The sequence below is a fragment of the Melopsittacus undulatus genome, unplaced genomic scaffold, assembly GCF_012275295.1.
Source record: "Melopsittacus undulatus isolate bMelUnd1 unplaced genomic scaffold, bMelUnd1.mat.Z mat_scaffold_391_arrow_ctg1, whole genome shotgun sequence".
Classification (NCBI taxonomy): domain Eukaryota; kingdom Metazoa; phylum Chordata; class Aves; order Psittaciformes; family Psittaculidae; genus Melopsittacus; species Melopsittacus undulatus.
The window spans coordinates 51,043-64,186 of NW_022994291.1; the positions used below are offsets into that span (position 1 = coordinate 51,043).

At 37.9% G+C, this 13,144-nt stretch overlaps 1 protein-coding gene and 1 long non-coding RNA gene across 2 annotated transcripts in view; both read left to right on the forward strand.

The window, feature by feature from the left end:
* The window catches only part of LOC117438495 (sodium leak channel non-selective protein-like), a gene marked incomplete at its 5' end in the record, with an annotated part of 53,903 nt that extends 48,420 nt beyond the window's left edge, over nt 1-5,483 (forward strand). The window contains 3 exons of the mRNA XM_034073987.1: nt 1,146-1,219; nt 3,992-4,080; nt 5,437-5,483. Of these exons, the coding sequence (XP_033929878.1) occupies nt 1,146-1,219; nt 3,992-4,080; nt 5,437-5,483 (210 nt within the window). The remainder of the gene's footprint in view (nt 1-1,145; nt 1,220-3,991; nt 4,081-5,436) is intronic.
* A 339-nt stretch (nt 5,484-5,822) lies between these two features.
* Nucleotides 5,823-10,566, forward strand: LOC117438496 (uncharacterized). The gene is made up of 3 exons (XR_004550818.1): nt 5,823-7,950; nt 8,043-8,277; nt 10,269-10,566. It is a non-coding gene; the product is annotated as an uncharacterized lncRNA (long non-coding RNA).
* Nucleotides 10,567-13,144: the final 2,578 nt, after the last annotated feature.

Consider the following 13,144-nt stretch of genomic DNA (forward strand, 5'->3'; position numbering starts at 1 on the left):
ATTAAGGGCAACCAGTATAATTAACAAGTTGTTAGGTATTTTCTAGGCTTCCTTTTTTTCTCCAAGTAAGACTTCTTACTGTGAATCAGAGTCAATCTGATTTTTAAGAGTTCTAGCAAAATTATTTGTCAAATGACTCTGGATTTGAGGCAGTGACTTACATCCTTATATCAGACACAGATGAGTTAAACCAATCTGATACTTCTAAAAAATAGTTTTAAAGAAACATGCTTCAAGATTCCATTTCAGATTGATCAGAAACAGGGCACACATTGCTAGGAGCTCTCAAATCTCTCTCAACCATTTGCTTCAAGATAACCATCTCCAAACAGTCCACAGTCTTTCAAGGTGCCAGAGGCTTTCTGTTCATCACAGGTGCAGTTCCTCAGCTAAACTCTTCATCTGTTATTTGTTCCTTGATTTGCCATGTTTGCTGACCACTTGCTTAGGCATTAAGTGCTTAGGTTTCATGTATTAGTCCTTTCATTTAATGTTCATGAAGTCCTGTCCATAAGAATATGCCTAAAACACTGTTCATAACCAGAGGCAAACACATGGACATTTTGCTCACCACATTCTTTGTTCTACCTTCGGGGGGGGAGCGGAAGGGACCTACTTTCATCTCACCTCCTTTAGGCACTGAAATTATACATCTAAGCTTTGTTAGCTGGCTCTGCTATATAGTTAAGGCATCTCCAGGGTATGATCCAGCCAACTCAAAATCCAGAGTGGAGGAGGGGTAGCAAAGGTTAAGACAAAGTGTGACTTGGCTAACAGGACAAAAAAATAAATCTCTGATAAAAGGAATAGTACTTGTTCTAGTCAACAAAACTATCTGCTTCTTTCTAAAATGAACTAGCTAAGGACTGGGTTTTGAAGACCAAAACCTGCAAAAATAAGGCTAGGTTCTGATATGTTCCTCAAGGAATTTGCTCTCAGATGTGACGATTTTGATCTTTTCCACCATCCTTTTCCTGGAAAAAGGCACCCATGCCACAGACTGTGAAAAATATCTTTATGATAGAGAACACTATGTATTTAACTTTATATGCACTCAGCATCATAATGTTTCATTGGTCTGTCACATACACATGCTGTATTTTATGTCAACTTGAAAGTACACTGTCTTTTTCTTAATTTTATAGCTCCGTAAATCTGTTTTCAGCATCAGAGCAAGAAACCTTCTGGAAAAAGAGACAGCAATCAATAAAATTCTAAGGTAAGAGTCAGCAGTGGTTTGATATTGGTTTGATTGCCATCTGATTTCTCATAACCTTCTTTTTCATCTATGTTACTGTATGTATAATATTTATTATAGTATATCCCTTTGTAGTACGTGTATTGTCTTCATTATCAAAGATAAATTGCTCTTTTCTCTGGCTGCATCATATGCATAAACAGCAACAAGGGAAAGATTGATCTTCAGTATGTATTTCAGTTCTGTGTCATATGGAAGGATCATGTTTCAGCACTTCTCATTTATTCCTTCCAAATTAACAAAAAAAATGTCTTTTCATATGTTGCCTAAAGGATTCTATCCTAGTTCTTGCATAAATATGAACATAATAGAAGTTGTACACCAGAAAGCAGAGGCTACAGGTAATCATTTTTCAAGTGGGAAATGTACAATGAAGATTTGAGAACTGTGATTTCTTTAGAAGGATTTTCTGAATGTTTTAATAATGATCACTCATTTTGGTATTCCATATCAAGTAAGTACGTGGCACTGTAAGTAAATAATGCAAGCCTAAGTCTCCAAGATGCATGTCTAAAGTTATCATATGGGTAACAGTTGCAGTTTTTCATGCCACTGTTGGTTTTACCTTAGAATGACTACCATTAGCATCAGCAATCCCAGCGATACATAGATCATTCCTTCTATTTACACTCTCACAATAGCAGATGTATCTCCGGAATATTATGTATGAGTGGTCCCAGGTAAACACACGGTATAAACAGGAATAACTGATTTGGGTGGTACAACTGTGGGATTAGGTGGAGTATGGCAGTGTTTTGTGGAGAGCAGTGCACTAGAAATTCAGAGTGATTCCTGAATCATGAAATTTCTTGAAATTTGCCTAGTGATTACACGCTATTTGAGAAATATTACAGCTCTGCTTCTTAATACTGTATAAGAATGCAGTGCAAGGAAAACTGTAGAAATTAATGTGAAACTTTATCTGTCTTTAAAACCACGGTAAAGAAAATGTGAACCATTTCTAATTCTAATGGCAAAATGTTATTGAGAAATGCAATTATAATTATAAATACAATATGCATAATTATGTAATTACATAAGTACTCTATTTAAAAGAAAACAAAACAAAAAACCCACAAAACAAACCCGAAAACCTTAGGGATCTTTTTTAAGCATTTATTTCACTTACATGAAAGTACCTGGATTTTACAGGCATTACAGTTACAGATAGGTAAATATAAGTCTCTTTGTCCTGAAAGAAAACACTTCTAAAAATATGCTTTTAGATACAGGCTTCGTGTCAATGTTTCAGTAAAACATTTGTAATGAAACTCTATGTGAAACATTATTGACACCTCTAGGGTTACATAAATGTCAATTTATTTGGAATGTTTCTTATACTACACCACAGAGAAAACATGCAGACAAAGAGAATACCCTATTATTTTTATATCTAAAAAAATAAGTAAATAAGACCTGTGACATCTGTAGGGGCTCCATTCTTTCTTACATAGAAGAAAAAGTTAAGTCCTGCAAATTTAAGATCTGAGTTCTAATGAATTCTTCCATCAGCACAGCACTTTCTCCTTTTAGGAGAAGTCTGAAGCAGAGTGGGACAAGAATCCAAGCAAACAGTTGCTTGGACTTACACTGAGTTCTCAGAGGTACCAGGACAGAATCAGAAATCAGTCATTCCAATTTTAGTCCTTTGACTTCCACTTGGTCCTTCAGAGCATGACCTCTGCCAAAGTTTTGTATATAGGGAGACCTCTCATCAATTCACCTGAGTTCCTCTGAAATAAAAATACAGAGGGAGAATAAAGTTTTCTGCTAATTCAGTCTGCATTTACTGGGTTTTTCTGTCTGCTTCCTGGGTCATCAGCAATGAACTTTTGAGGAAGACAGAGAAAAGGAGGGAACCTCTGTGAAGTAAGAAAAATATAGAATCATAGAATCATAGAATAGTTAGGGTTGGAAAGAAACTTAAGATCATCTAGTTCCAACCCCCCTGCCATGGGCAGGGAGTCATATGTCTTCTGATACTTTCTGAGGATGCTTTTAAGTCATTTGCAAAAGGCGGTCTTATGCTCCTCCTGAAAAAAAGGAACAAATACTATTTATTCTTTCTTGTTATTCACTCAGAGCTGTTAAACAAGTGCTGAACTGTGACATCTCTAATGCATCTGTTCCAGCATAAGGAAATTGTGTTCATAGTATTGTGTCATGGTGGGCATGCTGCTAGACAGCATTGCCAGGGATGGGCCCTGATGGTCCTGAGCCAATGTTTCCATGTTATTGCCAGCGTCACCAGTGTTGATGCGGGGGAATTTTACAAACAGAGAAGTGGGAGAAAGGATAAAATTTACAGCTGAAACTTTGGGTTCAGCTCACGGAACACAGGAAAATTCACAAGACATAAGATACTCTTTTTCTTATTTTTTCTTTAATTGTAAATGCTGTATATTCCTCAAGTAGCTGAATCGCAGCTATTCAGAGTATCTGACAAAAGAAAAAAATGGCATTTATGCCAAGAACAATAAGAGATAACTCAAGATGTCTCTTCTGAAAAGATTCCTTCTAGAATCTTTTAAAATTTTGTCTACCTGAATTAAGGAGCACTTATCTAAATCATTGCCTCTATGCAGTAAAGCTGTCCATAGGCAACTACAACTTGCTCAGATTGCCATACTGAAAAAAGAGTTTTAAGTCTGTTCTAGCTGAAGTCCACCTCTTACCTTCCACACACAAACACTTTTTAAATCTCAAAAAATTATATTTCAATCAAATTCTAAGTGTTTCAACAGAATCAGCATCAGAGAACCACAGAATCGTTAGGGTTGGAAGGGACCTCTGGACATCATCTAGTCCTACATTACATACAGGTACCTTTATGTCTCTTTTGTGCCTCTTCCTCTATCTAAACCTTGTTTTTCCCTTTATATATGGAACTGCAGATTGAAATCTTCTTCCCCAGGAGGTGAAAGGAGGGCATAAGAAGCCCTCAACCACCCAGAGACACAGGTGATACATTCAGTCCTAGTTGTCTTGCCTACTTGTCTCATGTTAAATTATGCATCAATACATAGGTCTCAGGTCTCTTCATTTTCCTGCACCTTTCTTACTGCGCTTCAGGAGAACTATATTTTCTGAAAGTCCCTGCTTGGAAAGCAGCCTTTGTGTTGCCCCTTGAGGTCTCAGTGCAGTTAGTCCTAGGAACAAAATCAGGGATGTAACAACTACTGTCCTGGGGACTTTGACTCAGACCACTGATTTGCATGACCCCTGCCAGTGTGAGCACAGAGAGACTTAACTCTCCACGTAAGTTCATTCTGAAGGGGGGAATTGACCCTTCTGAGGGAAATAAAACAAAGTAACAGTGAATTACAGACAGAACAACTATTTCAAAACACAGTCACATTTAGTATTGCCTCTGAGTTACAAAAAGTTCAGTTTCTTTCTGAAAATTATGAAGAATTTCCCTCAGCAGCAATAACTTCTTTTAGCAAATATAATTCCTCCTGCATATCTGTCCTCAGCGTTTCCCACTTCTGTCTCTATCTTGCTGTGAGCACTGCTTTTAATCTTTAAAGCACATTTTGTGCCTGTAGTTCTTCTGACCCTCATTTCTTGTGGGGTCAGTATCTAAGAATGGGTTTCTATACCTTTGTAAGTCCCATTGGCTTTCTGAAGTAGCAAGGGTGGAGAAGGTCTAGTCAAAATGTTGTGGATAAAGCAGTCCATTCTCTCCAAAGCTGAGGGTAAGTTGTAAACAGCAGAAAATGGTGAAGAAACTGATTATAATTTGGACTATGTAAGACTACTTTTAATTTGCTCAAAGTATCAGTAGTGCCGAACCTGATTCTGGTGTCTATTAAACCATGCTTCACAGAATGGTTGAGGTTGAAAGGAACCTCTGGAGATCATCTATTCTGACCTCTTTGCTCCAGCAGGGCCACCCAGAGCCAGTTGCCCAGGACCGTGTCCAGACAGCTTTTCAATGTTTCCAAGGATGGAGATTCCACAGCATTTCTGGGCAACCTGCACCAGTGCTCAGTCACCCTCACATAAGGGCTTACGCCCTTATTTTATAAATACAAAGAATAACTTAAGTTCTCTGATGTGTTGATAAGAAAATCAAGCTTGCCAAAATCACAAAAATTAATTTTATGATAAAATATGACAATTTTTTAAACTAACACTTTTTAAATGGTCATCTTTTTATGTGCTTTTCGTTACAGCTGACACTGTAGTCAAAATGCAAACTAATGCTAGGGTCATGGAATAGAATTTTCACTGTTCTAGTCAAGATTTGTCTGGTACATGTACTGGGCCTAAAGGAATACCATAGCTCATGCTTGAAAGGAACTTTCAATTTCATAAACAGCGAATCCAGTGAAGTGCATTTTTGAAACTGAACTGCCATAAGTGCATTTTGGAGGCAAAAAAAAAGAGGAGGAAAAAAAAAAACCCACAAAAAAAGTATTTTGCAAGTATTTTGAAAGTACTAATTTACTAATATGCTAGAAGATAATTCAGGCTGTGTTCATACAAGTGTTTCTGCAAAATACCGTGATTCTTGTCTGAATATTAGAATGAGCAAGAAAACAAAATTCTCTGTACTTCTAGGAAAGTTATAAAATTAATCTCTGAATAAATTTCCTTTGGACACTAATACAGTAGTGTAATACACCACCTGTCATAAAAGAATTAATAAGCCTTTTCATCAGTTTGTTTATTACAGGATCATAGACATATCAGTCAGAAGGGAACTTTGGAGCCCGTGTTGTCCAACTGCCCACTTCAAGTAGGACTATTGCTAACCCTGGATCAGACCAGCTTTTTGTCTTCTTCTGCTCTAGTTCAAGCACTACATTACCCTACCCTTCGGAGAGCATTTTCCTAATGCCCAGTCTGAACCTTTGAAGCCACTGTTTCTGGCCATTGGTCACTGCTCTGGTGACGTCATGGTAGCAAGAGTTTAGCTCCATGCTTTAACCTTCTCTTCACCAAAGTAAACAAGCCCACCTCTCCCAAGTCTCACTGGAGGTCATGTGTTACAGGCCCCTGACTGTACCTGCTCCTGTGTTTTAACATCCCTTCTGAAGTACCCAAAAGTGTGTTTCAGGTGCAGCCTCTACAGCTCCTGAGTAGCGGAATGAGAATGACTTCCCTTGATCTGCTGGCTACACACCTCCTTAATATAGTAGTCAGTTTGCTTCGTGGATGGCAGGAACACATTTATCCATTTATCACCCAGATCCAGACATAGTGCACAATGTGACTTCTTTTCCTCAGCCAGCCACTCCACAGCCTGCATGGAAATGTGGAGCTATTCTGCACCAGATGTGAAACTTCGTACATTTCCTTATCCAACTTCCTAAAGCTTTTGCTGACTCAGTCCTCAAGTATATCAGGGTCCTTCTGGTTTAATGCTTTACCATTCAGTGTGTCAAGCACTGCTTTCAGCTTGTCCATGTAGCAAGTCCCTTCATCTCAATGATCATAGGGTTGAGGGTTTATGTATAAGAATCAGGGGGAAGACCATCATGGAAGATACTATAGTGCCAGCCTGTTTTACAGACCATGCAACCGGGATGAAGAGGCAGATGAAATATTCTGTCAGTAGCTGGGAGAAGTTTCACAATTGCTAGCCCTTGTTCTCATGGGGGACTTTGCAGATGGCCACTAGAAATACAATACAGCTGAGAGGGAACAGTGTAGGAGGTTCAAGGAACATGTGGAAGATTACTTCCTGACAGCTGGTGAGGGAGCCAGCCAGGGAGGGCACCCCCTCGACCTTTTGTTTGTGAACAGAGAAGGACTTGTGGGTAATGTGGCAGCTGGAGGCTGCTTTGGACAAAGCAATCATGAAATGATAGTTTTAAATTCTCAGAGAAGTAAGGAGGGTGGTCATCAGAACTGCTACGTTGGGCTTCCAGAGGGCAGACATTGTCTTGTTTAGGATCCTGGTTGACAGATTCCCTTGGAAGGCAGTCCTGAAGGGCAAAGGACTACAAAAAAGCTGGACATTCTTCAAGGATAGAAGTGGGGAAGACAACCGGCTTGGCTGAACAGAGAGTTTTGTCTAGAAGTCATAGAAAAAAAGAGAAGTTATGCAGGGAGAAAATTAGGGGGTCCAAAGCCCAACTAGAACATAATCTGGCTGCCATAAAAGACCAAAAAATGTTTCTGTAAATACATTTTCAACAAAAGGACAATCTTTGTTAAGGACAACCTTTGTTAAGGACAATTTTTGTCAATGATCTGGATTAAGAGGATGCATTTTGCTTGCTATTCACACAGTACCTTACTGAATTAAATTCATAAAATGAAAAAAGGAAACCCTAGAATGCCTATGAGGTGGATTCGCTATGAGTCTTAGATTGTCACATTTAACCATATATTCCAAGCTAGATGGAATTAAAATGAGAACATAGAAAAATTTAATAGAGTCATAGTGAAAACAGCACTATGGACTGATAATTGAGTGTTTTACTGAGGTGTCCCACACAGCTGAGACTTCAGTGTGAGCACGTTTCAGGGAGAGCAAGGATGAAAGTACCTCATAATATATGCAGTTGTGTAGTTACTGCAGAAGTATTCCCTCATTAAGATAATACAGAAAAACAGCAAATTGGTGTTCTACTGGAATGCAAGAAGATGAGTAAACACTTGCTGCAGAAAGGATGCCTCCCTAAAAGTGAGCCATATGAATACCTCAGAATGGAGAGTCTTCAGAATATTCATTAAAGGTATAGTATTTTGAAGTATTGATCAAAGCATTTAACATTTTACATTAGCTCAAAGTATGTTACTTGAACACTGTTTACTCCTTGTTTTTCAGGGGTTCCAAAGCATGAGCTAGTCTGAAGGACTTCAAAAGTTCAGACATCTTAATTGCTCACAGGTGGTGCCAATGTGGTATCCCAGTATCATATTGTTCTGCATGGTCTTTACCTGTAGCCTGGCTTTCTGATAGCCTACCAGATTGGATTTTCTTTTTTAGGGTATTTTACTATATTTGTGCTTTTCAAGGCAAATTTGGAGCATGTGCTGAACTGCGTTCAGGGTTCTGCAAGGTGAGTACAAAGTCCAGAAGCCTGACATATTTCCTGTCTCTTCTCCTTTATTTCATCATATTCCTCCACAAGTGAACATATATTTACAGTGATTATATACGAAGATGGAAAGGACAGTTTTAGCTTAGAAGAAGTAGTTTTGCCTGCATTGTTCAAAGAAAAATCAAAAGATTCTGACCAACTGCAGTTACCTGAATATGTTTCAAGTCAAGAAAACATTTTTTCTTAACTCCAATTTGCAAGCCACATAGAGCTAAATTTTAATGCTGTGGCACAGTGATTATCCCGTGTGTGACATTTGGTTTCAGACTACCAGGTCTGTCTATAAGCTAAGTAATTACTTCTATCTTCTAGTTGACAGAGATCTAGACAGTACAGGCAGTTGAGCCCAGTGAGATCTTTAGCCAACTGCTTTGTCTTTAGATGCCCACTTTATGGTTACTTGAATACCTTCCAGATAGCATCAATTAAATTAATTGAACAGGCATTCAATGAAGTTGTCCACACATGGCCATCTAGTAATGTATGAGGTGGTAGAGGATGTCCAAAACATCCTCTTGAGGGTGGCAGGTAATATGGAAATTTGTAGAGGACCTGTCCCCTGCTGGAGCAGCAGCTGGAAGCAAAGCAAAATATACTGCAAGGCATGGCAGGTGGCACTGGCCCCTTCTATAAAACCATTTTAATTCTCCACTGATTATTAGGGAAGCCTGGACACATGGATCACATATAGCCACTGAGGATTAGCATGTAAGTGTAGATGTCTACAGTAAGAAACCAAATCCTGTTGTAGACTTTGAAATTGCTAACTATGCAATTATGAAATCTTCATGGCAGCTGCCTTCTTTTTCAAAAGTCCTCAAAGACCTGTGACACTAGGTGTCTAAATAGCTGAAACAAATCCGAAGTCAAAAGGATAACAAAGCATGGCTCTTGCTAAGAATGAGTATGAGGTAGATAAAGGCACTCTCTCACATGAAGTGGAGAATGCTGGGAGCCACCTCCTTTTCAGCACAGCATCTTTTTGGGGTTTTTTGTCTGAAAATACAGAAAGTTTCTTTGCAGTTACTTAATAAAAATGTCTGATCTCTGTGCTATACAGCTGGCATTTCATTATCTCTCTGTTGACTTCAGTAGGAGTTGCAGGGCTTCCAGAAATTAAATGAGGCAATGAGTATAAATGCTAAATATAGATTTAGTAATGTAGGCAGAGATCATAGACAATTCTGTCTTTCTACTGGTGGTATCCTTTATGCATAGCTATTCTATATAGTATACTGCTAAGTGTATTTTATTATAGCATTAATAATCAAATAAGCCATCTTGTGCATTAGTCAGGTCAAGAATTTATTGTTTGTGCATTTAATGTTCTCCTTTATTAGGGACACTAAGAGTTCATGTAACTTGGTATTCAAGTAACCTGTACATGCACATGAAAAGTTTATGACAAAGTCACTTTTTGATGTCAAGAAAATAATTTCAAGTTGTTAAAAGCAGAGCGCAGTAATTTATATTTACAGGGAAAAAAAAGATAAGGTACCCCTTTTGTCACAACAGGAAGCCTGTCTACAGGAGTTAGACCTCAGAAGTTTCCAATTGTCTCTGCTAGTAAAAGCTTGATTGTCATTTTAATGGAGTTAGATAGGAAATAATTTTCATCTGTTTGGGTTTTGATGTTGTGGGTTTCTTTTTTTTCTTTTAAGAAAATTACACAGGTACTCAAATGATATTGCTGTTGTTCTATCAGTGTCATGTAGTATCATCCTCCATAATATAATGCTTAAAATCCATTAGTATTAAAATGTACACAATTTACCTAACATGAGCTGTATTTCATAAGACATACAGTAATTTTCTTAAATGGCATGATGCTTCAGTTTAGTGTAGTGTAACCTAATGCCTTCTATCACAAATGAAGCACAATGTGTTTTTCTAGCATGTTAGTATGATTGGTAATGATGACACTGACAAGCTTCTCATTTTTGTTCCAGATCTCACCTTAGGTCCTCACTCACATCATTTACATGTTTCAATGCAAAAGAGGGAGCAATAGTGGTGAAGAGTGAAAAACAAAATCACAGTGGTGACGAATATGCCTGGAACACCTTTTGCCATCAAGCATGATCATCTTTAGTGTGATGTGTCCCTGCCCATGGCAGGGGGGTTGGAACTAGATGATCTTGAGGTCCTTTTCAATCCTAACTATTCTATGATTCTCATGCTGTCAAGGATAGCATTTAAGACAGTAGACTGGTGAATGGAGTGGTTATTCCAGTAGCATGGACTTCTTTTTAAAAAAGAAGGATATTAAATTCATTAAAAAGTGTGAAATATTACCAGTGGGTCTTGTGTTTCTCTGAATGATTGCCTTACACAAAAAGAGCAATAAGGTGTGCACTGTTTAAACTTTAAAAATTCAACATTCCGGGAAAGTTAAAATATATTTCTAATGGTGAGATTTCATTTTTCAGCCATCAGAGAGTTTGTGTGAGCTCTTTGAGGGGAAGACTCTCTTGTTCTTGAGCAAATCCATTTCATTGTAGCTATCAAAATAGAGATGTGCATGCTCTGTTTAGCTGTAGCACGCTTGCTAACCAACAAATACTCACTTCTGCCAAAAAAAACTGTTTGCCAGAATTCACCAAAAGCAAAATTAAACAAATGAGCAAACAAGTGAAAAAACTGGCACACCAAAATGTTACAAGTTCCCAGAGAGCAGACATTTCATATTATATATATCAGCAATGTGTGGCTTTTCATTTCAAACCACATATGGTCTCAAGTCATGTAAAAGAACACTCAAAGATATGCTGTAAGCCTCGAGTGTATACGTAAACATTTTGCTACATACAGCTGTGAAAGAGAGCTGCCCTAAATGACATCTGCACTTGTAGTATCCCCTTCTTTATTGCCAAGAAGCTGGTTTTACTGATGGTTGGTACATTGCTTGATCCTTTTCACACTTTGTGAAGTCTTGAGGAACCATGAATTCTGCTACAAACTGAAAAAGCCTCATAGATGGCCCTTGCTAAGTCATGGAGAAGATTCATCAGATGACTGCTTATGTTGCAGAGTGGGGCCCATTGCTTGGAAATATGTTTTCATGGTAAGTACATTGCTATTTATCGTTATTGTCTTTTAAGCTGTGTACTTGCTTCCCAGAAAGCCAAGCGACTTGTCTGAACACACTACCTCAGAAATTACCATTTATACTGAAAAATCTATGTCATCATCATTATATTTCTTCCTAGGGCCTGCACTAGACAACGCATGCTGAGCGGATCCTTTGAGGGGCAGCCTGCAAAAGAAAGGTCAATCCTTAGTGTCCAGCATCATATACGACAAGAACGCAGGTAAACATGGACAGAAAGGATGGTTTTAAAATACTGTTGAAATAAAGGCAACGAAAAGAGTTAACATTGAGCAATACCTAACATGTGAAAAACTGAAATTACTTACTTGTACAAAGAAGTGAATTCTACATTCTTCATTGTAACCATAATGAAATTCATTGTACTACATAAATGAAAAAAGTCCCTTTTTATTTCAAATGTCATTTCCTTTGCCAACTACAAAGCTATCAATTTAAAGATCAGAAAGAAAGAAATTGGCTTATGTTATACTGGATTGAAAACAATTGAAGAACATATAAGCTTCTGATGTTAGCAAGAGAAAAATGATAAGAATTTGAGATATTGTGTGGCTGGAGAGCAGCACTTTATAATGGCCATCTTATAAAGGTCAGAATTTCATCTTGAGATGTATCATTAAATTGATTATGATTGTTTCAGGTCGCTGAGACATGGTTCCAACAGCCAGCGAATCAGCAGAGGAAAATCTCTTGAAACATTGACTCAAGATGTAAGTCCCCATAGAAATGATAGTTTCAATCTGAGAATATGAGGAATAAGAACATGTACTATATAATAAATGCTTGTGTAAGGCTAATGTCTATTTATGATCTTGTTTACAGTTTGTCTTTTGAAATCTTGACAGGAAATCATAATATAAATACCATAACTGGATTAGAATTATCCTCAAAATAATTGACATGGTTATTTCACTGATAGACTTACTGATTTTGAAACACTTGCTGAGATAGATTCCCCGAAGCTGTAGGTACTACATTAGGAACACAATAATTGCTACCCAGGACACCTTAAAAAGCCTTACTCTTGAATTACACAAATCACTCAGACTGGTAAAGCAGCACTTCAAAAATTTTAATGGAAGTTTAACAATATTTTTCGAACACCAGGACTGTCAGACAAACGAACAAAGACTAAAAGGGAGAACAGTAATCATGGATTCCACTGTGGTATAGTTTCATGCAGTTAAGTACATTTTCACTTCTGCTAATTTCTAATGATATTTTGTGGATCTCTGTGACTGATAGTTCAAGGGGCAATATTAGCCCTTCCATTTCCAGATAATGGCAGTCATTTTCTAGATGTGCTTCATACCTAAAAACAACTTCATAAGAAGTAACTAATTAATTACCCTGCATGGTTGTAAAAAGAAACCACAGGTAAGTAATTTTTTTAAGCAGATGTGGCTTTGCTTGTGTGCAATAATAAGGGCAAAACCCAGCACTGCCGCTCCAGGAATACTCCAAAGACTCACTTTGAATAGTAGTAGTGACTATATTCTCCACAGAATGAGCTCAGATGATGTCCTCTCTGCCTCTCCCCTCTCCTTGAACTCGCAGTCGCCACCTGTATGTTCTGCACAGCTCACATGCACATGCAGTAGGATTGAGAAGGCAAGATGGTGTCTAAAGCTTTTTCTTTCCCAGTATTTGCTCTTAGTAACTTTGATGATATTCATTCCAGTTCAGAGAGATTGACTGAGCTTACAGGACCTTTGC